The sequence below is a fragment of the Pristis pectinata genome, chromosome 8 (genome assembly GCF_009764475.1).
Source record: "Pristis pectinata isolate sPriPec2 chromosome 8, sPriPec2.1.pri, whole genome shotgun sequence".
NCBI lineage: Eukaryota > Metazoa > Chordata > Chondrichthyes > Rhinopristiformes > Pristidae > Pristis > Pristis pectinata.
The window spans coordinates 32,114,738-32,139,585 of NC_067412.1; the positions used below are offsets into that span (position 1 = coordinate 32,114,738).

Sequence of the window (24,848 nt, forward strand, 5' to 3'; positions counted from 1 at the left end):
TGTTGTTCTAATTTAGCTGCCAACATATTTATTGAAAATGAATACTTCTGTTAAGATTGTAGACATAGGAACCTCATGTGAATGTTAACTATCTTTTCCATTTTTAATCAATTGTAATTTCCAGGCTCAGACTTAAAAAATGCAATTAACTGATTGCACTGTATTTGGAGTACTGTGCTTGGTTTTCATAGTCCTTTCATCTACCCTACCCCATCTGCCAGGTCTTAGAAAAGGCCCAAAGAAGATTCACAGTTTAAAGAACCTCAACTGCTCAGGATGGCTTGTGGATCGATATACTGTAACTATTAAATTTACAACAGACTGCTCTAAGTAGTCACTTCCTAGAGGTCTACAAAACAATGAAAGGTCTGGACAGGAGGTTAACTGAGAGATTAGTCCAGGTCACTGATTGGGAAGGAATATTGGAGATCTGCTCCATCAATCTCTTTCAACATCTTGTGAGCCTAGGCCAATCTTACCATAGAATCACAGTGTCACAGAAGGAAGCAATTCGGCCTATTGAGTCAATGCCATCTCCTTCCAGAAAAAGCCTATCAGTCCCTTTCTTATGTTCTTTCCTCAAAACCCTGCAAATTATTCACTCTTACATGTAAATCTAATTTCATTTTGAAGGTATCAGTATCCACCACCTACACAGGCAATGAATTCCAAACTATAAATACACTTGCTTTATAGTAAAAGTTCTTCCTCACGTCCCTCTTGCATCTTGTGCCCATAATTTTAAATTTGTGTCCCCTGATCTTTGAACCTTGCTCAATATTTGGTTATAGGACAGCCCCCTCATCTTACTTATCAAGCTAGTGAATCAACACTCCATCTTCCTTGGGTATAGAAATATAAACACAAGTGACACTTGCACAATCTCACTGAGATTTATGTAAGCACTCCAACCCCAATGTAATGAAGATGAACATCCTATTTCCTGATTGCTTGCTGTTCCTTCATGTCTACTTGCTGTATCCTATGAACCAAGCACAATATCCCTCTGTACATCAACATTTACTGGTATCTCACCAATCAAATTGTCTTCTGTTTTTCTATTCATCCCACCAAAGCATGTAATCTCACAGTTTACGGCATTATATTTCAGTAGCCACCTTTTTGCCCACTTGCTTAACCTGGTTGAAGTTTTTTTGAAGGTGCCGTGCCTCTTCACAAATCACCTAACTTGTCACAGTTCTGATGAAAGGTCATCAACTTGAAAATTTCAATAAAAACAAAAAGTACAGAAAAAACTCAACAGGTCAGGCAGCAGCTGTGGGCAGAGAAACAGAATTCAAAGACCGTTCATTAGAACCAGAAAGGTGAAAAAACAAGTGCATCTTAAGTTGTAAAGAGGGATAGGGTGGAGGGAACAAAGGCTGGTGATAGGGAGATCATGGTTGTCGAGGTGACACAACTGCTGTTTTATTGGTTTTCTCTTTTATTTCAGATTCCCAGCAATTTCAATACAGGTTGTCCCCAGGTTATGAATGCCCAACTTATGGACACCCCTGCACACAAACAAGCTCCCAAAACATTATTAAATTCAAAAATCCGACATACGCCCAAACGTTCGTTCCTACTAACAGCAGAACTAGTCTCCTCTCTCTCTCTCCACCTTTCGTAATTGTTCTTTCTGATCAATCTCATGTGCTTTTGATGCTGTTTGTTACAATACTGTGGCAGTATGGTTATCATGTCGAGAGAATTTATTGTGCTTTTTCCGACGTGGAAAAAAATCGATCTATGGATGTCTGTAAAAATGGAACCTGTTTGTTACCTGGGGATGGCCTGCATTCTGCATCTCACAGTTCCAGCATGTATTTTATCTTTCTACTGTCTTCATTTATCTTTATCTATTTACACCCCTCCAGACAGATCAACTACAAATAACAAGCATCCCTTTCTTTCTCTTAGAAATCCACCAAAAGCAATTGTATTACCTGGACAATTGTGATCTCTGCCCTATTGCAGACATTTCATTTCTTCTCTCCACCTGCAACTTAAAACACACTGGTTTTCTCAGTGCTGAAGAACAGCCTTAGAAATGAAATATTAAGTCTGTTTCTGTTTTTCCATAGATGCCGCTTGACCTACTGAGTATTTTCAGGATTTTGGTTTTTGGTTTATTTCTTCATTTTTTTGAAGCGAGTTTAATGACCAATTAATGCTGATATGCAATAACTTATGGGAATATGCTATATTCACTCAGCTCACATTGAAGATGCTTACCTTGTCCAGAATTCATGGTGATCCCTTCCTTGCCACAAGTTACTGGCTGGTTTGCACAATAACAAGTTCAAGCATTGTGCACACATTGCTAACATTTTTAGCAAATTCCAGGCCAGAATGTTTTAGAATTTCTATTTATAAGGCCATGAGGATACTTCGGTGGAACTGCAACCTTTGTAGATTCAGATACCCAGGAATTTACAACTTGTTACTTGCCTTGTTCAGTGCTATGTCACCTTTCAGTTTCTGTTTCAAAATCTAATTGGAAATGCATCATCTTAAAAAGGATCAGAAGCATCTTTACATTCCAAGGATAGTGGAAATTTAGAATCCTCTACCTCAAATGACTGTGGTTGTTTTCAAACCATTTATAGGTAAGGGTATCAAAATACATAGATGTACTGTAAGAGTGGTGGGGGTCTATGGAGTTGAGATTCAGACCAGCCACTATCTAGTTCAATAGTTGAAAGGCCTAATCCTGTTCCTATGTTTTGCAGCTGAGCATAGAGTTATCTGAGCCATACTCACAACATGGTCGGTCTTCGTTTTGACACAGACTTCCATGTTCTTTGGAATTACTTCACCACTATAAGGATGTGTTAAACCAACACAAACCTGAAGAATGAAGTATTGGAAATACTTTATCATACATTAATAATGCATTTAAAGAAATAGAACTAAATATCTTGTATTCCAAATATTATGCTACTAAAATGTTAGTGTTAAAAAGAACCCAAAAACTGTGTACATGTCCTGGGGCTAGAAATAGCAACTTGAAAGTGAAGAGTAGATTGAAATTAGTGAGAGATCCCCAAGATTTCTTACTGTGTCAGGCTCACAACACACAAACACAAAAAACACTATACAATGAGAAAGGAAAAATCCTTTCAACCAATCTCTATTCCACACTGCATTGACAAATCATATAACTATTCATACTAATTATACTTCCCACAATCTGCAGAAGCAAATGGCTGTTTAAAATTCTGAGCCAAAATAGTTCATCTCTGTGGCAGTACAACATAAGCACATTAAAAAAAGACACAATTAATTAAATTATAGGAAAAACTGATTTTGGCTAAGGAATATTAGTCCAGGCACTTAGTTAGTTGTGTTGATTTTATTTCTTACAAATGGTTTTTCAGGCTGGTATCCAAGGGTAAGTGTGTGAACAGTTTCCTCTTTCTCATTCACCAAGGCTTTTACTTCCAAAGCATAATGCATCTTCCGCTTATCCACAGTGAAAGTCTCCTGTAGGAGGGTGTTCTGCGGAATTGACAGCTTAAAAGGGTGTCTATAGAATGAAATAAAGCAACAAAGAATGAATAATTAGATATAAAAGAGAATGAATGTTGCATCAAAATTTGCCTTATAGACAACAGCAGTTTTAATGATCACTGTTTCATTAATTTGTAAACTGTCCATCAATTTGCAGGGAGGTAATATTCTGTGAATTATTGATCACCAGAAATTGCTGAATGATTTGAGCTGCCCTATGATGCCCTCATAAAACCTAGAGCTCCTTCCTAAACAGCTCAAGGGTAAGAAATTGCTACACTTACATGGTGATTTACATGTTAAATACTACAGGATGAGAGGGGCACAATTCAATTCTGTCAGGTCTCTTTTAGTAATGAGGTGCATGATCTTCTAAGGCCATGCAAGCTCTACGAATCATAATGGAAACAAACAGAAAATAAGGAATCACGTTCTTGTAATTAGTACATTGTTCCAAAAGAGTTAGAATAGTTTTAATGTTTAATTTCTTTTCCTTACTCCCCCATTCTGACTCTTTCTAAATCTCTCTCTTAGAACAATCCATTTTCTCCCTTTTTATTTCTCTATTACTTATATTCACACTGTTCCTCTACTTCTTTCCCCATTACTATACTTCCAAAGTATCTTCAGCTTTAAGGCACATTGGGATGTCCAGAGATTTTGAAAGGTGTTACTGAAAATAAATGAAAGCCACTTTGTTTTAATTCCTTAAAACGTCATTGGTTCTGGAGCTAGGCTGTTGGCCACTGAGGCTTTGGATGCCTGATATCTTCACCAAACCCTTAGGAGCTCAGTCCACTTGAGCACCTGGGTCAAATATTTTTTGAACTGACGGATGATCACTAGCTAATAAGCCAATAGCCCTTGTGAACAGCAATAGAGAACTTTGTGACTGAAAGCTAATTAGCTTGTAACTGTTATTTTATCTGCTTCTTTCAACCTTTAAAATCTCTGTCCTGGCAAACTTTAACCAGTCCTAGAATTATTTGACGGAATCTTATCTGACAGCAGAAGACTGAACCATCCTGCAGTATTTTAGTTCCATTTGGATGCTGACTGAGCAACATTGACAGTGTGGGCATTTCAGTGCCAGTCCATGGACCCTGTAGAAGCCTAATTGTCTACATATCACCACACTGGCAATTGTACTGCAAAATACAGTTGCTTAATTGACAATAGTAAATGATCCCAAAAATGTTCCCTGCAAAGCTTTCCCAAATGAATCCTATATAGATACCTCACTGACATTGTGAAACCAAATTCAGATCAGAACAGCTATCACCTAAATTGGATTGATGCACGGTTCTGGAATAACATCTTCTCCCTCTTCAGCTCCTCAGTCTGTCCGATCAACTGCATCAGCAAAGGTGGGCCCTTACTGGTGGTCCAAAGGGCTACCACTGATAGGATTTTTCTCTTCTTTGACTGTGAGTTGACAACAAATCACAAGATGGTTAAAGAGTAATGAGTTCTCTTAAAAATCTAGAGATCCAGATGTTTCCTGCAAATACTTCACGGACATAACTTGCCAAACCTCAAGTGATTCAAATGTTCTTGCCAAAGACACAAAACCAGTCGATTTGATTTTGCTTTTGACACAGGAAACCACTTCAGTGTTATTCTGTCAAAGTGCATCTAGCTTAATCCATTTGAGGTTGGAAACATCAATAATGGCAATGTACAACTAAGAAAAGGTACATTTGGACGAAACTGGTTTATGTAAGGAGTAAACTACTCCAGACTGATTGGATTTAATCAGAGAATTGGCTCTGAATCACTAACTTTACAGTGTGTTTTGAAGACACATTCCAAACAACATAAAGGTCAGAATTATTGATTATCAAAAATGATTTTCCTCAAGAAATTCCTGCCCTTTGACAATTCTGTTCTTGGTTGCATCTTTTCAGAAGGAAATGTAGGATAGACTGGGTCATTAACCTGCCCATGATTATTCAGCAAAATGATAAATGCGTCCACAAGAAATTTTGGATACCTCAAAAGTGACAAGTTAGGTTACAATCAAAAGTAAATGTGGAAGCTACTATCTTTGTATCAAATGGTTAAAATAGTATTTTGACGTTAATTTTAGCAAGAGATACAAACAATAGGAAAATGTTAATCCAAAACACCTGTATTATGCAGTTGGAATAAACCCATGAGGCACTGGTTTCAACCAGTGAAAAGTAAATTTATGGCTGACACCAGGTGTTATCCTTCATAAAGATGCTGATAAACAGGGAGTTTCCAGGGAAAGTGGTGCTAACTGACTCAATTGTAATGTCTATGATAGATAGGAAGAAATATTTTGGAAGTGACAGGACAACACTCCACACTCCCTGTCAAATACACTCCCTGCAAATACATTCTGCCCCATCTCAGCACGTAAAAACTCACCTCCTCTCTGCTCACATAGCTAGCTGTGAAATTAAGCATCTTCTTCTGATGCTTTATCCAAAACCAGAAGGTTTTGAGTTTTTCTTTACTTTCCAGAAGGATCTTATTCTTAACTGGCAGGTTCCAAAGTGTGACCACCTCACTGTGGCTCCTGAACAGACTCTCTGTGATGTATCCCACAGTAGATGCCTGAAAGAATGCAGAATGTTTTTAGTAAATGCACCTATTCATACCACAGCTAATAGTAAAGCTCAGTTTAATGGTCTTTTGGGTCCGATCAGTTCTGCAGTATAAATACCACTGTAAACAAAAAAGGACAGATTTATAGCTGGGGATAAAAAGAACAGTTTAGGAAAGTAAACTGGTTCAGTGAAATCTGAAAATTATGGACAGCTTAGATTAGTTGTCCTTCCTTCTGCAGTCTTTAATTTTAAAATATTCATTGTATACAAAACAGCCTTGGAGATGGAGAGACTTCAATCAGCACCAAATATATTTCAACAATGCCAAGAATTCAATTCCCACTTGCCAGCATTAAAATCTGTTCACTTAGAAGCACTGCAACTTCAGTAATGACCTCTGTTTCTTGGTTCTACTTGCTAGCAGAGCACATTAGGAGAATTTAAAAAAAAGACACATGTGATGATGGATATGTTTGAAATTTCTCAAGGGAAGTCCAGCAATGGTTTGAGAACCTTTGGAAGGGAAAAGGTGACAGGTCACAGTCTGTGCAGGAATGAAACTGCAGCTTTCTGGCTCCACAGAGTCTGCAGGTGGACTGAGTGAAACTGGGACCCTTGGGTCTGAAATTCACTCTGAAGAGCAGCAGAGGGGATGAAAGATCCTGGGCAGGCATCAAGCTTCATTTCCCAAAGCCAAAGTTCCATGTAAGGAACAGATGCAGCATGGTTTGTTCAGAGTCAGGAGAGAAGTAGTTATCATCTGTTACTGGGAAGATGCTGGAGTCTATAATCAAGGAAAAAATATTTGGTCATTCAGAAAAGCTTAATGCAATCAAACAAATTCAATATGGTTTTAAGAAAGAGTGATAATTGGAAGTTTGATCAATAACAGGTAAGTGGATTTGTTTCCCTCCTGCCTCTGCATACTTGGAAAATGACCACCCTGCTTTAGAACAAGGGGGGGGGGGGGGGCACAGGCTGTGGTCTGCAACATGAAGCATGGTAGTACAGGCCTCCTCTCTACTATCTCCTACCACTGCAGAGAGTGAAAGCTGCAGCAGAAGTGAATTGGGAAGAAGACAGTGCTGGGTGACCAGTCATGAGCAGTGAAGGAAAACTGAAGAAGGGCCTACTTGGAGGAAGGTGTACTCCTTGGCTGGAGACATTTAACTAATGCTGGATAAGCCCTCAGCATTCCAGCTAAGGCCTGCTTCAGTGTTCTTGTACACCTTGACTGTGTGGTAAACTTTTGCAAACAGTGCCAAGGAAGAATTTTACACCCTAGTGTTTGCTTGTTGGTCTCCGCATGCTCGCACGCCACATACGTGGAGAGCTTACAACACTCTGCCCTTTGGACTCGAAATTAGAGCTTCATAACCAAAGATAATCCTGCCTTAAAATGTGAACCTCTTTAAATGTGTGCCAACTCCATTAAGTTTCCTTCTAATTATATAAATCAAACTTCCTAATTGTATTCTATGTTGTCAACTTGCAAGCTAAAGTTCTTAATCTGAATCAGATTTATTATCACTGACATATGACATGAAATTTGTTGTTTTGCGGCAGCAGTACACTGCAAGATGTAAAATCTATAAATTACAGAAATAAATAAATAGTGCAAAAAATGATGAATGATGAGCTAGTGTTCATGGATCATTGAGTGCAGGTCTTCAGGCTCCTGTACCTCCTCCCTGACAGCAGTAATGAGAAGAGGCCATGTCCCGGATGGTGAGGGTCCTCAATGATAATAATACTTGCAGTGGGAAAATATAGCAACTCATGTTATTAATTCAGCATTTATGGCATACCGCCAATGTTTAACAGGAAAAAATGCAACTCTTTTTCTTTGTATACATCAGATCATTATGTCACAGGAGGCGCTTGATGTAATCTCAATGGTGAACACCTGAGATGATTATCTAGAGTTAAAGCTAGTTTAAACATAAATAAACAAAATTCAAGTGAAATTTTTCCACTTTTTTTTCCATTTTCAAACATTCACCTCTTATTAGATCCAATAACAAACCTCCATTCCTTGGGTGAGAACATGGACAAATAACCCTTTCAAGCTGTTCCTCATCTGGCCCCAAATGTATCAAGGTAGACTTTGATTTCATCAGGCTAGATTCTGAGTTTGGTGGCGATTGCATGCTACCGGTCATTTGCTATACTTGGCACTTGCTCTCAGACTTTTATCCAAATGCCAGAAATATCAGCCAAGTATCCAAAACATGCACCACTCTCCATAGGGCACCTGTGACCTATATGTACAGGACTGGCACTTCACCACATTATATTAAAGGAAGTTTAATACCCAGGAAAGTCAGAGGCAGAAACTGTCACTTTGAATGTTCAATTCAATGTTATATAGGGTATAGAAAACAAATCAAGAAAGGGAAAGAAAGATCAATTGAAAAAGAGAGGAAAATGGAAGGAAAAGTAATTCATGTCTGAAGGAATGATGCACCAAATTTGTGAAAGCTATTTTCAGATCAGAGAAGGTATTCGAGTATAATTCAGACAGAGCTTGCTATTAAATAGGCACTCACATTGGATGGACAACTCCTAAATATTTCTGGGATTTTTAGTCTGTACCTATTAAATAACTGCAACAGTGTGATGTTCCATGCACTGAAATGGTGAGGCAGCCAGAGAGATAACATTACACATAGTTATTGTAGGAGTGGGTCATCTTCCTTACTTAGATGCTTTATGGTGGTAGTCACTGGAAAAGGCTGCCTCATATCCATTATTATAATTATAATCCTCACCATTATTTCTATGCAAAACCTAGCCCACTATTTGCAAAGAAATCAGGGAGATATGAATCAACCATCAGATTAGTTTGACAACAGAGAACCATAGTACAAACCTCAAAGCAAAATGAGGCTCAGACACACTTGCATTCCAATAATAAACTGAAATCTGTAATACCGTGCATCCAAAGGATCAAGTTCAATATATGTACACAAATTGAGTAGTTCCTGAGTTTAATCGCTACCATAAATCATTCAGAAGGTACGTGCACAATAATATGCACATGTTGTGAGACTGTTATCTCAAGTGATCATGGACTTTAAAGAGGAGAGAATGGAAACGATAGCTAACCTTTAAGTAGGTGGTGCTGGGAGTATGAATATGGATTCTTCCTTCCCTTTTGTTGCCTTTGTTCTTGTAGTAGGTGTAGATTACCAAATTCTTCACAGATATAGCCTTGGCTGCTGTAATTTCTACACTTGATTGGTAAGCACGAACGTGAGGTTGGTTCAGCTTGTGTGAAGTATGGAGATAAAGCCAAGGAGTATCCAGCTTTAATGAACCTTACCAGAAAGTGGGGGAGAAAGAGATTTACATTTGAAGAAAATTGGAAATTACCAATGAATCCAAATGAGCCTGGCTGATGTTTAAAAGCTTGAGATTTTTCTTACTGTTGGTGCATTTATCTATATCGTTTCTGTAGTATTGCTGCATAGACAGATGCCATGAAGTACCGAAGACCTGTCTTAGAGCTACCAAGAGATAAGCTGACAACTCTAAACCAAATATAGAATTTTTTCTCCAGAAAATGTGTCCAGAAATTCTAGCGAGTCCTAAAAGGGAGGAGAAGGCAACAAAGGCCTGGAAAAAAGTTTCTGCTGATGAGCTGAGGCAAGACCAGAGTGGGATGATGTGACATGGCTGAAATAGGCAGTCTTAGAGATGACATGGTCAACCCAAGCCCAAAAATGACAGCAAAGTTTCCAGCCAGGGAGAACGAAGGTGATGGAAGCTAAAGAACAGAATTTTGTGATGAATGTGACGGCTTAAGTCTTGTCAATATTTAACTGAAGGGAAATTTGCCTCATTCAGCACTGGATGTTGGACAACAGTCTAGCAATTTGAGTCAAGAGTGAGGTGATGAGGCAGAGCTGTGTGTCATCAGCATACACATGGAAACATGCTGCTGAGGGGCCAGTATGTGGATAGGTAAATTGGAGGGAGCCAAGGATTGATCCTGGGGAGATAGCAGAGAGAACAGTGCATGCCTAGAAGAGAAGGCATTACTGACGATTCTTCAGCTTTGTATAAAATGATATGAATAAAATCCAGCCATTCTGCTGCGTGGTGTAAGAGGTGACAGAGAATTCCCTTTCCTCCTATCCTATCTACACCTCTCCTGAGTGGTGTAAACCTAATCCACAGCTTCTCCTGCTCCCTTACTGATTGAGCAGGAATGTGGCTCAAACCCTTTAATCATATTCTGTCATTAGACGGCAGGCCCGGTAGTGTAGTGGTTAGCGTAACGCTTTACAGTGCAAGCAACCCGGGTTCAGTTCCGGCCACTTGTCTGTAAGGAATTTGTACATTCTCCCTGTGTCTGCGTGGGTTTCCTCCGGATGCTCCGGTTTCCTCCCACATTCCAAAGAGTATGAGTTAAGAAGCTGTGGGTATGCTATGTTGGCGCAGGAAGCATGGCAACACTTGCGGGCTGCCCCCAGAACACTCTACGCAAAAGGTGAATTTCACTGTGTGTTTCGATGTACATGTGACTAATAAAGATATCTCATCTTAGCTCTACTTTCAGCTGTTTCTCACACACATGGTCCTTCCAGCCAACAAGGAGCCTTTACAACATTTTTAAGATTTCTATTTTCCCAGGCTTTCTGTCCCTGGGCCTTAGTTAAAATTGCTTGTGCATCCCAACGATGCCATCAGGAGGTGAGACCTCCATTTAAATTGGGACCACGTTCCAAACAAGTACAAGTCATTTGCTGGAGGTCAGGCCCCCCCAAAAAAGTGAAATACTGAAATGTGACAAAAACCACTTCACACTCTCTCTCCATCTCATTCTCAGTGACCCCAAACCCGTGTTTGTACTGCTCCTCCAGGCATCTGTGAGTGTAAAATCAACTCTTTATTATTCCAACCTGATATCAATACCTAAAAGGAAAATGTGCAATAATTTTGGCTAAAGTAAATTTAAAAATTACTCAATTTTTCTCAGAGAATTCATAAACTGAACTCCAGATCCAATGATTCTAAACTGAGTGATAATTTTGCATTTAGTGAAATTTCTAAATCTAAAAAAAGTGTCACAGGATAATACTTACATTTGATGCTGTTTGTTTTTTTTTTATTTTTGGTGCACTGACAGCTTCTGTTTTGGCTCAGGGTCAAACCAAACCTCTGCCTTGGACTAACTTCAAGTTCAAGCACATTTGAAGGTATCCATTCACACATCTCACTCATGGAATTGAACATGTTACTTCAAACATTTATCTGACTTGTCACACATTTCTCATAAATTATAGGACATTAATAGTGAGAAAGTATTCTGCATCAACATCTCTGCCAGAACCAGGCACAAAACTCATGATATAGGAAGAAGGTAGTTACCCCATCAATCACTGTTGACAATTAAGGCAAAATGTTTGCTTCACTTTAGCTAAAAAAGATTGATTAATTATTTTCTGACTGTAAATTGAATTATATCCTGTCAGTCGTCAGTTTATTATGTTCTCTGCTTGTAACCTACCAGCTTCTAATCTTCCTACCTTCCCACTTCCTTAAATTAGGTTTTGAGGTATCCTTCCACTGAAGTCCTGCCTGGAATGGGATCTTGTCGTTGTAGAGTACTTTGGCTTGTGTGTTGCTCTCAGCGTAACCCTGCAGCAAGTGGGAATGCTGCAGTTGTGTCTTGTAATTAATTTGTTTTTCTGGAATTTGCAAGGTGAACTAGATAACAACAAAAGAATTTGGAAGCCGTTAAAAAAAGTTAATGAAATGGAAACTTTGACATTCACAATGTATGTCAGCATTTTGTAACTTGTTCAGAAAGATCCAGTAGCCTAGAAGTTGTCCTTTGGCCCAAAAAGGAACGTTAAAAATCAATGATGCACAGTGGACTATATACATTGTGAATGTGGGGCCCCTAGCTGTACAATTCGATTGCACATGATGCCTAAAGAGCCAACCTTCCATGGTTAAATGTGTGCAAAGCCCTTCTCTCCACTAGCCCCAACATTGGGAGTAGGCTGAAATGGGGGGAGTGGAGTCAACAGGCCATGCACACACAGTTTATTTTGCAGAAATGACATCAAAATGAGCTTTGAGCACTGAATGACATCAGTGCACATGTTTGGACATTTCAAGGTGTAAGCCCTTCACTCACATAAAGGACCTGAACCAATATGACATGTTAAAGGGATGTACGAAAAGTGAACGCAATTAGATTAATGATCAAATTCCTTTGCATACAGGGAATCCTTTTACATAAATTATGATTTTAAAATTGTATCCACTACTTGGCCCAATTGATAATTCAAAAAAATACTTCAAGCATTGGATTACCGACAAGCTGGTGGCATTTCTGAAATTTCAACCGTTGGGACTGAATAATTGCAATGTAACCCTGATTCACCTCTGGGTTGATGCTCAGCTGGCAAGCAGGGAGGACTCATGGTGGAATTCCAAAGAGAAATACTCTGGCAGTGCTACAATGAGCGTTTTGCTACAGCAACCAAAAGAGAGAGAAAAATTTAAAGGGTAAGAAAAATTTCCACTTTGCAGCAAGGCTTAAAGGGTGAGAAAAGACCCCCTTCCTTTGAAAGGGGGACTGATGATTAACCTGGGATCTTTAGTACTGCTGAAAGCAGCAGGGGAAGGCAAGAAACGATGGTTTGTTGGGGCTATGACATAGTGGACATGCATTAAATACCTATCCCAGAATGTACAAAGGGTGGGGAAATTGAGACTGCGACAAGAATTTAGCGGTGAGCTTCAGCGTCTGGAACTGACCAAACATTGCTGCTTTTCTCCCCAATTTTAGTTGTAATAGTCAAAGAAAATCCAGTGCAGATATTTGGTTGTTAGGACTACACGATAGTGAGTTCCTAATCGGTGTCACATTACAGAAAAATCCAGTGAAAGGTTTGTAAACACCGAGAGAGAGATGGTTCTAATGAGGTACTTCATTTCATCAAGTCATGTATTATTTAAGAAAAAGCAGCAACTTAAATAAGAAAAATTAACTTGGGAACATTTCGACATGACATGAATACCATGAATTCTGAAGACATAAACTATTGCCTTGATAATGGAAAGTCTGGTGTTTCAGTATGAGCCAACCAACAATTCCACAAGGTGATAATGCTGTCCCTTTGTTCCTGTTCTTGCTTTCCTCCAGGATTAAAAAAAATTATACAAAATTTAGCACATAGACGTTGGAACGTCATGATATTTTGACAATGCATTTCTACATAGCAAACATTAACTTAGTTCTATTAAATAGAATGATTAATAAAAAGGAACATCTTAATTATTATATAGGAATCATGTCCCATCTGGTGTAAAACATTAAGATTTTGACCTTAGCTCATCACATTGGGAAGCTCCTGTTGTCAGGATTGGCTGAAGATGTGTAAGTTTAGAAGGAGAAGTAAGCTTTTTATTTGCCACATGGGCAGTTTCTAATTTTATTGATTCACCGGACTTTCTGGTTAGGAACGATTCAATTCAAACTACCGTGAACCAACTCACCTCCATGAAGTAATTGGTTAAGCTGAGACTGGAGTCATTTTTAAACACTTGAGTGATGAAAATCTTTTTCTTATTATTTATCTCATCCCAGTGCCTCCCATAATTGATTTCGAGCTGTGTGTGAGTCCGTGATTCATTTTCCTCGTGTTGGAGATGAAGCTGTTAGAGTGCACAGATACTCCTTAATTCATTATCATGCATCAAAAGCAAATGACAAATGAGACAGATTGTATATTACTGAAACAGGCCGTTTAGCCCATGCGTGACATGGGAAATGAACTTCTATAAGGCTATTAAGACTTCGATAAGACTATTGAACAGTTCCCTTATACAATGAGATGACTCTTGACCTCAAATCTACCTTGTTTGACCTTGCACCTTACTGTCTACCTGCAATGCACTTCCCTGTAGCTGTGATACTTTACCCTGTATTCACTTATTGTTTTTACCTTTACTACCTCAATGCACTCTGTACTAACTCAATGTAACTGCACTGTGTAATGAATTGATCTGTATGAACGGTATGCAAGACAAGTTTTTCACTGCACCTTGGTACAAGTGACAATAATAAACCAATACCAATATTTCAAAGCACACTGATGCAAAGTTGTGCTTTGTTCTCTCTTCCCAAGTTTAGAAGGAGACCAGTAGAACCTGAATGGAAGATTCATCAATGGCCAATTTTCCAGCTGGAGCCAATGAATTTTAGAACAAATGTAGATGGAGCAAATAGGTAAGGCATTCATCAACTGCCATACTTAAACACCATTGGTTTGGAGTTTGGGCTGTTATATTGGAGTTTAACTTTCAAGGAGAGGAGAGTCATTGGACTATTTCCCAAGACTGTTGATCAGGACAAGGTCCTTGGTATGGTCTCTGGGTCTCATTCAATTCTCATACGAGAGAGCGAGAGAGAGAGAGCGAGAGAGAGGTTATCTTAAAGCAACTAGTGATGCTGAAACCCAAAACAATCCAATCTAATAAAAAAAACACAAAATCATTCAACAAATCAGGCACTGTTTGGAGAGTTTGAAACAGAAAGGTCATATCACTGACCTTTCATCAGAAGTCATTCTTTGAGCACTGAAATAGAGTCATACAGCAATGTTTAATGGGCATTTAGTGCAGCTTCTGCACCTAATGCATGTCTAGGTGCAGTTTTTGTGAAGTTAACAGCGATGGCGTAAATCAACCAGTAAATCGTGACAACTCACAATGAATGGGGCATCTCTTTCTTCCCACAAAGAGCCGATTTGCACATTTATAACAGTGTGCATCGAATAACCATTATTATTTCTTCAACAGATTCTGGCTAAGTATAACAATGAAAACTTAATCTAATCAAGTTCAGAACAAAGCACCCAATTGAATCTTGAAATCATTTTGCTTCTTACACCAAGTGACTGCCACAAGGCAAATTTCTGCCTTCACCTGGTAATTATATAGCAGAATGAATGGCATGCCTCTTAAAATTAACAGGGTCTCGACCCAAAACATCAACCCCATAGATGCTGCTTGACCTGCTGAGTCCTTCGCTCCAGATTAATTCTTGCTCCACATTCCAGTATCTGCAGTCTCTTGTGTCTCCAGATTGAAAATCAAATGTATTGGTTATCAGTGTCAATGTATTAGCAATGTATTGGTTAATCAGTTCTGTCAAATAACTAACCATGCAACAGAGGTGAAAAGTTACCCTGTAACTTCCAGACTACAATTGCATTACTAATGATCATATGATGTCTTAACAATGTAATTTTTAGACCAGACTGAGTAGAATACCTTATGATTATAGGACGTGATCTGAGTGCAGTGAAATTCATGTTGCACTTGGAGTTTATAAGTTTCCATAGGGTTCGCCTCTCTCTTAATTTTCTCAGCCATGTTACATTCATGCTGAAGATTCAGGGCATCACCTTGTTTAAAGGGAGACAAAATAAATAATATGTATGCAAATTCAATGCAGAGAAAAAGTAGATTTCACAATTGACTGGATTGGTTGAGATTATAGGTCTTCCCCAGGTTATGATAAGCTTCTCTGTTCCTGACAACTGCTTGTAACATGAACAGTTCGTAAGTTGGAAATAAACAGTTCAGCCAGCCTCACTGACTCAGTGGGTGAGCAAACGTCTACTCAGAGCTCCCAAGCTCTGCTCAGCACGGTTGTTGCAGCGTGGTGTGGGGGTGGGGGAGACAAAGCACATGGAAATGTCCTGTTCCCACCCAAACGCTCATTTGTATGTATGGCCTGTACATAAATCAGGTGTCCGTAGCCTGAAAAGGACCTGTAGTTAGTACAAGCTCTCTTTTTACTTCTAAGTTTATTGCCACCTTTCCATTGTACACAAGTTCACAACAACAGAACTACATAAGGTGCAATCCCTGACTAAATTTTCTTTCACTGACTATTTCATCTCATTATGGCTCTCCTCCATGGTCAGAAGCAGAATAAAAACATTGAAAAATGACCAATGGAATTCAAATTGCATTCATCATCTAGTGATAGCAATAACCTTCAACATCTTGTTATTTTTTAAGTGAAATTTTGGCTTTAAAGGGATGTGGATTTCGATTAGGGAGCTCATTTTAAGGCTATCCAGTTTGTACCTTTTTGAACAGAAATGTTTAATTTGCGTTGATGTCAGGACTAACCTTTGCAGCCACCTTAAATGGAAATGCATGCAGAATATTGAGCATCTCAATAACATCATTCCTGCTTGCCTATCAGCTGCTGTGAACGACAGGGCGGGAATGGTGAACACTGGTTGTTGGTTTGCACTGGCTGAGTTTCCAGGATTACTGGAAGAGGTATTAAGCACAGAGTTGGAGGCAGGTGGAGTTGACAGAGAGGACATAGTATGGCTGGAGCGCCTGCAAAAATATTTTCCTTTTGGAATTGCAGTCTCCAGTTTACTGCTCATTCAAAATTAGCCTCTTAGGGGTGGGCACTGCTTAGAGTGAACAGCTACATTCTGGTGTAAGCATGCAAGTTAAATGAAAGTTGGAAGCTGCCTAATCACCCTAGTGTGCAGTGGCTCTCAGTTCTCTTTATGGCAGCTACATTATTGAGCAAGCTGTGGGCTTTAAAGCTCAATAGCTACTAATAAGTAAGGATATTCCAACGAGTGTATTTCCAACTTTGAGACACTTTGAATCTTAGGACCATCTCAGATCATAGAGTGATAAGCTCTCCAGTCTAAAGGAAACGTTTATGGTGCTTTGTTAAGAATAATGAAGATCAACGTGCTAGTGGCTCAGATAGTAGATGTATCAGTAAAGTTCATGTCAAAAATACTGACAAGAAAGATCCAAAGTTGATCCCATCCCTGAGGTAGACCAGCAGCTGGAGTTTTATAAAGGGAAAACTTAGCCAGCAAAGATGCTCATTCGTTATTGCTATTCAGCATCCTCTGCCAGAACTGTCTGTACAAGTACTGAGAGGGCACAAATCAAAAATACTTATTCCCCTCCCTTAAAATTGATCCATGACTAATGGTCAGTGTCTAGCTTTGAAGCCAGAGTCTCTGGAAGTTTTCCTCACCATGACTCAGCTTTCAGAAGAGGCAGGACACAGATGTGGAAAAAAAACAGATGGCAAAAGAGAATGAAGTAAAAACACACAAAGATTACACTGTTGCAAATTTTGACAGAAACATCTGATTTAAATCATAGAGTATGTTATAAGAAAAAATAAGCTAACAACAGCAGGAGGCTGTTAGTTATATTCTCTGCTGGAATTCACCGTAAAGGCAATGACATGCCTGATCCCATTGTAATCTCTTTCACTTCATGCCAAGAGACACACGAAGATAATTTAAACATGCCATCTCCAGCTTTGACAGGCATGCACTTTGCATCAATGTTACATTACTAAAAGTTGAGGTAAAGTTGAGGCAGCTTGCATCATTTGCGTCCCATGTAGGAGAAAGTCGTAGAAAAACTGGATCAGATTAAAATATGGACAGAGGAGGAACTTAAAGTTTGCCAGAACTCACAGCAGAAAAGTCATTTGCTCCAAAGGGAACAGCCACAGAAAGCTGAGGAGGCACTGCCTACAATCATCCAAGCCTTCTTGGGGTGGACTGAGAGTACAGAATAATTGAATATGTTACAAAAGCAATATATAAAAACCAGAAACCAGGGCCAGTCAGTCCAAGGGTGATGATGGGGAACTTTTAAAGACAATAATCCATTCAAAATTAAATAGAAATTGGAAATAAAGATACCAGTTAATAAATAAAACTAGCATTGATTTGTTAAAAGCAAATTAGGTTTGACTAATTTGAATAAGGCATTTGATGAAGGGACAGAGAGAACTGATGAAGGTAACAGAGTCATAGAGTACAGAAACAGAACCTTCGGCCCACCGTGGCTAAGCCGATCATCAAGTACCTATCTGCACTAATTCCATTTCCCAGCACTTTGTCCATAGCCTACTATGCCTTAACAATTCAAGTACTCGTTCAGATGTTCCTTAAATTTTGTGACAGTACCTGCCTCCACCACCTTCTCAGGCATGCACTCCAGATTGCAACCACTCCCTGAGCGAAAAAATTCTTCAGATCCTCATTAAACCTCTTACTTATCACCTTAAACCTATGCCATCCAGTCTTAGATACCTCTGTCATAGGGAAAAATTTCTTATTATCTCCCCTATTTATGCCTCTCATTATTCTGTACACCCCTGTCAGGTAGCTCTCCTCAGCCTCCTCTGCTCCAAGGAAAAGAAACCCAACCAATCTCTCTTGATAACAGAAACATTTCATCTCAGGCAACATTCTGGTAGATCTCCTCTGCACCCTCTCCAGTGTAATCATGTCCATCCAATACTATTGTGACCAGAACTACACACAATATTCCAACTGTGATCTCACTAATGTTTTATAAAGTTGTACTAAGACCTCCCTCCTGTTACACTCTATGCCCTGGCTAATGAGGGCCAGCATTCCTTATGCCTTCTTCACCACCCTATCTACTTCTGGTGCATTCTTCAGAAATTGTAAAACTTGACCATAGAGGTCCCTGTTTTTCAATACAGCTTAGGGCCCTTCCATACATGGTGTACGTACTACCCTTATTATACCCCCAAACCCCCCAACATACATAACCTCACACTTATCAGGATTAAATTCCATCTGCCATTGCTCTGCCCTACTTCCCAGCTGATCAATATCACTCTGTAGCCTAAGACTACCCGCCATGCTATCAACAACACCACCAATGTTCATATCATATGCAATAATGAAGTTGATATGGTGTGAATGGACAATCAAATCAACTTTAATAAATAAAATCCAATAATCTTGTTGATACAGCCCAATAGATTAAGGTCTATGTCACAACAAAATGGACTAGGGGACAGAATGCAGAAAATAGTGATGAAAAGTTGTTTTTCCAGATTACAGAATTATACTGGCTTCAGGAAGAGAGGCTTGATTAGACAAAATGCCTAAGTTTGCAGTATACACAAAACTCTGCAATAAAGAATTACTTCAGAAGCACACATGAAGTCAAATGAAATGGGCAGAAACACAGCAACTGTCACTTACTGCAGAGAAGTGCGAATGATTCATTTTGCCAGGAAGAATGAGGATAGGAACTATAAAATAATTGGTATGAATTTAAAGCAAGTTTAGAAAGGGAGAGATCAATGGGACGTGTTGTGAAGGCAATCATGCACAATGAGAAGACCATTAGAAAGAAAATGCTTCTATAAATAGAGGCAGGGAGGAAAAAGCAAGCAAGTTGGGGTAAGTGATTTTTTGAAACCGATTAAAGTTTCTGAGCACCAAAGTCTAAGTCATTTAGAGATTTAGAGAAGTTGCAGAGAAAAATTATCATAATGGAGATGGTGAAGAAAGACTCCAACTGGGTGGAGAATCTCAGCAAATTGATCTTGGTCTCCTTAGAGCACAGGAAGTTAAAGGGTGATTTGATTTCAAAGTTATGGTTATGACAGAGTAAATAAAGAGAAAGGTTTAGAAATTAGAACATTTGAAATGCAGCTTTGATGGAGTGAAACAACAATTTGGGGGCATTTCATGCAACTCAAGAAATTCCACCACACATCTCTTGGCATTAGTCATACCTGCGCATCTGACTGAATTACAGCATCAGATGTATATCAAACTGCATCATTCCTCCCATCTCAGGATGAAACCACCTCCCCCCCCTCCCCCCCCCATACACTGATCTCAGTTCCCAACCACTGTGGCCCTGATCTTTTGATGACCTCACATCCTTTCTCAACCCTAAATGAAGATTCAATCGTCCAATGCCTCAATGCTCCAGTTTTCCTGATGGAGTCCTTGGCAGGAAAAGAATAGGTGAGGCTAGTTCAGTGGCATGCAAGGGTTAGGGCCTTGAGTGTTACTAAACCTGCAGTGACCAGGATATGACTGAAACTGTCATCAGAGTGCTACACAACAAACTTACCACAATAGAGCTTCTGGGCCAAAACTGATAAACCCTTCAGCCAACCGATGGTTCTTTACTTATACCAGTTTACTTTAAGGTTCAGCAATCTGCCTGGGAGAACCTTGCACTTTGAAACAGCCTCAGCAGAAATTGGCTAGTGGGTTTATCAGCAAAGAAGACAAATTTAAGTTAATTGGCAAACAACATGAGGAAAACTTAATAGTGAATTGTTATGATCTCATGTGCAGTGCATTAAGGGTAGAAGAAGTTATCCCTTCTTCAATAGGGACCATACCTTGCAGGATTTTGCACACTGTACCATTTAGTTCTGTCTCTCAGGATGAGATTACAATGCCAGCAGTAAAATGAGATAGTGCTGACATAATACTGTAAAGCAGATCCTAAAGACATATCTAAAGCAAGGACAAAGTATCAATGCACTCATAATTATACTGGGTTCTGTTGTAGATCTGAGCTGTTCAGGATGGGCAATGATGACAATGAGTAGATCCAGGTAATGATCACTCATTTACCAACATGAGCAATATAATCCCCAATGTATTTAGCATTCTCCTTTCAAAATCTGCCATTTCACTTCCCACACTTCACCATATGCAGTTGTCAGCTTACCAAAGAGCCCGTATCTTGCTCGTAGTGTTGAAGACCAAGTGGTTCCCCTTTGCTGCAAGAAACCAATTATCTGGCACCCCAGAATGCGTGGAAGGTAGGTGTCAGCCTCTATTGTGTACTGCTTTTGTTTCTCATCAAGTCTTTGCTCCAAATGAACTGCACAAAGACAAAGGAACAGACAAAATGTTATTTTCTTCCCCATGCATGGAAGAGTCACAGATTAGACTGGGTTCCAGCTGAGTATCAAAACTTATGTTGTATTTGTTCCGACTAAGGGTCTTTGCTTTGAAACATTAGCTTTGTTTCTCTTTCCATGGATGATGCTTGACCTGCTGAGTGCTTCTGATGTTATGTTTTTATTTCAGATTTCCAGCATCTGCAGTATTTTGATTTGCAATTCACAGTGTACTTATTTGGGTTGTGGGGTGCAAAGGGTTACCAGTGTCCTCTAATAAGGCCACTGATATTCTCAGCAGGAATTGGCGTGGAGCCAGTGAGAACAGATGTGCTGATTCAGCCGATGTTGGTCACAGGCTCCATCTATGAAGCCAGACTGATCACCAAAGAAAAACAAGCATTTTTATTGCTGCAATTGTATGGGATGTTAATTCCTTGTCACATCCCTTTGCTTTCAGCCTCCAGCCTAGCACAATTCCACTGTAGCATTTAAATCTAAGGACCTCTTCCTAACCTGTAAGTGGAGGTGTGGGTAAGAGATGGATAACAGTGCACGGTTACTCCAAGAAGAACACTATTCCTACTCCCACTACAAGGAATTGCCCTTGGTTGTGGGTGACCCAAAGCCCTTCCACCCCCCACCCTGCCCAATGAGTAGCAGTGTCCATAGATTGAAGAGTCTGTGAAGTATAGTTACCAGCTCACAGACACCTCAGTCTTTACAAAGGCCTACCTGTGCCAATTTCTTTTTAAGAAAAATTTTGTAGGAAGATTTTAATGAATATGAAGACAATATTCCACATTGGAGGGAGGAGCGTGGTCACTTTCATTCACACATTGTTCACTAATTTCAGCATGATCAACTCCTCTTATTACGTCAATTACAAAACATCGTGCCCTTTTGGCCCAATTTCTTCTGTTAAGTAATTCAAAGAAATTATGCACATTGATAACCCCATCAAGTGTAAGAAATTCAATGGATAAAGATGTGAAGGTGATTGACACCTGGAAGGGCCCAGTCCAATTTCCCAACAGGTGGAACCTCCACCAGTAATAATATCCATTGATGATTGGCCAAATATAACTAATCTGGAAACGTTTGTACAACTCAGTGTTCCAGGTTTTTTATCTTCCATATCTGGTATAAAAATCACCAGACACTGGAGGAAGCAGACAGTGAAGCTTTGCAGTGGAAACCCTCGTCAACACAAGTCTCCAATAAATATTTCCATTCTAGTGATAAAAGTCAGAAATAAGGAAAAATAGCCCATTACTCATCCTCTATTTATATCACATCCTTTTTATTTTTAATGAGAAGATTATGGACATGAAAGGGACTTCAATATCCTTCACTGAGCCACACAGAACCAAGTTAACTCACTGCTAACAGTGTACAAACAGCTTTGCATTAGACCATGTTGGACTCAATGCTAGAGGAAAACTGAAAAACTACACCTGCTGGAGGTCTGAAATACAAGCAGAAAATGCTGGAAACACTCAGCAGGTCAGGCAGCATCTGTGGAAAGAGAAGCAGAGCTAATGTTTCAGGTCAAAAACTCTTGGCTCGTACTCAACATTATTCAGCTCCTCTGAAACAGTGTAAAACTTTTAATTAAGAAAATAAAGGAAAGTTCTGTAAGATGCAAGTCAGAAATGGAAATGGAAAACACAGGAAGTACTAAGTAGGTTTGTCAGCAGCTGGAATAAAATAGGTTAATGTTTTGCAAGGAATCCTTCATAGCCATAAGTCTGGCAGCAGTAATACAGCAGGTTTAATTGACTAGGCAGAAGACGTCCGAATAAGTTGTCTGCCTTGCGAATCAGGAAGAGCAGAAGTGCAATCCTAGTCCAACCAAGGGGTACGTTTCCCATCCTAGTCTCAATGTCACCCACTAATCTCTGGGGAATCCCCATCATGAAATTCCCTACACACTCTCTGCAAGACAAACCCCAGCCTGCTCCTCCCACTCCAGGGAATTCCCTTCAGTCTCCAGTGAGGAACTGCTCCCATGGGCTCCCTGCTACTAGTTTCCTATTGCCACTCACCGACCAGTTAATCAGTCAGACTGGGTGTCAGCAGTTAGTTACTGTATGATGGCTAATGGTAACTTTCAGGGAAAATCATGAGCAAAAGTTATTTGAAAATCACCACATGACATGCTAGTACCTACAAAACAACAGGAATTGCATTTCAAAATTGTATGGAGTACTTGAGGTGTTTTGATGTTGAAGGCACAGTATAACCAAGAATGTTGTTCACATTCTCAACAGTTCCACAGCTACTGTAGGAGCTGGGAGTGATACAATGCATCTGTTCCACTCCCTGGAGACTGGAAGCAGGCTGAATAGAAATCTATTATCATTTCCATAACTGAATAATGATGACTTCATAAATCTAAATATATAATTTATATTTCTATGCTTACGAGACTACTTGTAATATAATGCCTCCACTTATCAACATAATTTGTTGCTTTGATTGTTGATCTAGAACGGGACTACCTAAAAAGTCCTTAAAAAGGGTCATACAAAACATTATTTTTGTGTCTTTCATTTCATCGCATAAGCTGTAAAAATCAGTTTTGGTAATCATATTTCCAAGTCTTTGGCTGGGCCAGAGAGTGTTCCTGTAAATAAGCGATAGATTTTTCCAATTGTACTAACCTGACACAGTAGCTGTCTCTTTCATTACATTGTTAAGTGATATAAGAAATGCTATTTTCTGTCCAGGGACTCTGGTTACATTGCCAGACAGTATTATAGGACTCCCATGCTTTGTAAATTTGGCTTCTAACTGGGAAAAAAACATCTGCTCTCCATCAAGATTTTGCAAGTTGGTCCATCCCTAGAACAAAAGTCAGACATCAAAAGACTGGGATATTGAAACAATGAGCAAGGAATTCATAAGCCCATGAGACATACATTAAAATGGCATTGTAAAGAGGATCTGTGCCAGACTGCCCCAATACCAGTAATGCACTCTGCACCCAATTGCAATACTCTACCGATTAGTGCACATTAAGTGCGAGTAACTAGGTGGCGGTGAGTCACCTTCTCGAACTGCAGTAGGCCTTCTGGTAAAGGTACTCTCACAGGACTACTGGATGCACATCCAACAAAGAATGATTGATTATAAATTTCAAGTTAGTATGGTGGAGGTCTTTGAGGGGAGCTTACAAGCGGCAGCATTCCTATGAGTTTGCTACCCTTGTCCTTATTGGTGGAGATCTTGTGTTTGGGAATGCTGTCAGAGTAGCCTAGACGAGTAACTGCTGTGCATTTTGTAAATGATACACAGGGGAGGCACTGTGGGACTGGGTAGTGGATAGGGTGCCAATCAAGTGGGCAGCTTTGTCCTGGATGATGCTGACCTTCTCAACTGTTGTTGAAGCTGTATCATGCAAGCAACTGGGGAGTATTCCATCACGTTCCTGAATTGTGCCTGACAGTGGAAAGGCTTTGGAATCAGAAGATAAATCACTTACCACAGCCTCTGGCCTGTTCTTGTAGCTACGGTTTTAATGTCACTGGTCCAGTTAATTTCCTCATCAGTGGTGATCCCCAGGATGTTGAAGGTGAAGAGTTTGGTGATGGTAATGCTAGTGAAAGGATAGCTAGCTAGATGGTCATTGCCTAGCACATTTGTGGCTTGAAGTTACGTGACATGGGTGGCACATACAGTAGAGCCTATTTCTGGTGCGGTCTGTGTGGAGTTTACATGCTTGCCCTGTGACCACATGGGTTTCATCAGAGTGCTCCAGTTTCCTTCCACGTCCCTGAGACTTGTGAACTGGTGGGTCAATTGGCCACTATAAATTACCCTTAGTGTGTAGGTGACTGAGAGCATCTGGGGATAGTTGATGGGAACGTGGGGAGAAAATAGGATTAATGTAGAATTAGTGTAGGTGCTTGATGAGCAGCACACATCCACTGGGCAGAAGGGGCTGTTTCTGTGCTGTATGATTCTATGACACCTATCAGTCTGTACTTCTAAAGCTAACCATTGCTGCAAGTCACTGT

The 24,848-nt window shown here is 39.7% G+C and overlaps 1 protein-coding gene across 1 annotated transcript in view; it reads right to left on the reverse strand.

Annotated features, from left to right (window-relative positions):
* LOC127573285 (apolipophorins-like) overlaps positions 1–24,848 on the reverse strand; it is a 159,983-nt gene that overhangs the window by 16,974 nt on the left and 118,161 nt on the right. Inside the window, exons 23-32 of the mRNA XM_052021337.1 lie at positions 23,493–23,673; positions 20,652–20,807; positions 15,387–15,520; positions 13,608–13,766; positions 11,624–11,804; positions 9,198–9,409; positions 5,908–6,096; positions 4,796–4,938; positions 3,367–3,529; positions 2,764–2,850 (exon numbers count right to left, since the gene is read on the reverse strand). Coding sequence (XP_051877297.1) covers positions 2,764–2,850; positions 3,367–3,529; positions 4,796–4,938; positions 5,908–6,096; positions 9,198–9,409; positions 11,624–11,804; positions 13,608–13,766; positions 15,387–15,520; positions 20,652–20,807; positions 23,493–23,673 — 1,605 coding nt within the window. The remainder of the gene's footprint in view (positions 1–2,763; positions 2,851–3,366; positions 3,530–4,795; positions 4,939–5,907; positions 6,097–9,197; positions 9,410–11,623; positions 11,805–13,607; positions 13,767–15,386; positions 15,521–20,651; positions 20,808–23,492; positions 23,674–24,848) is intronic.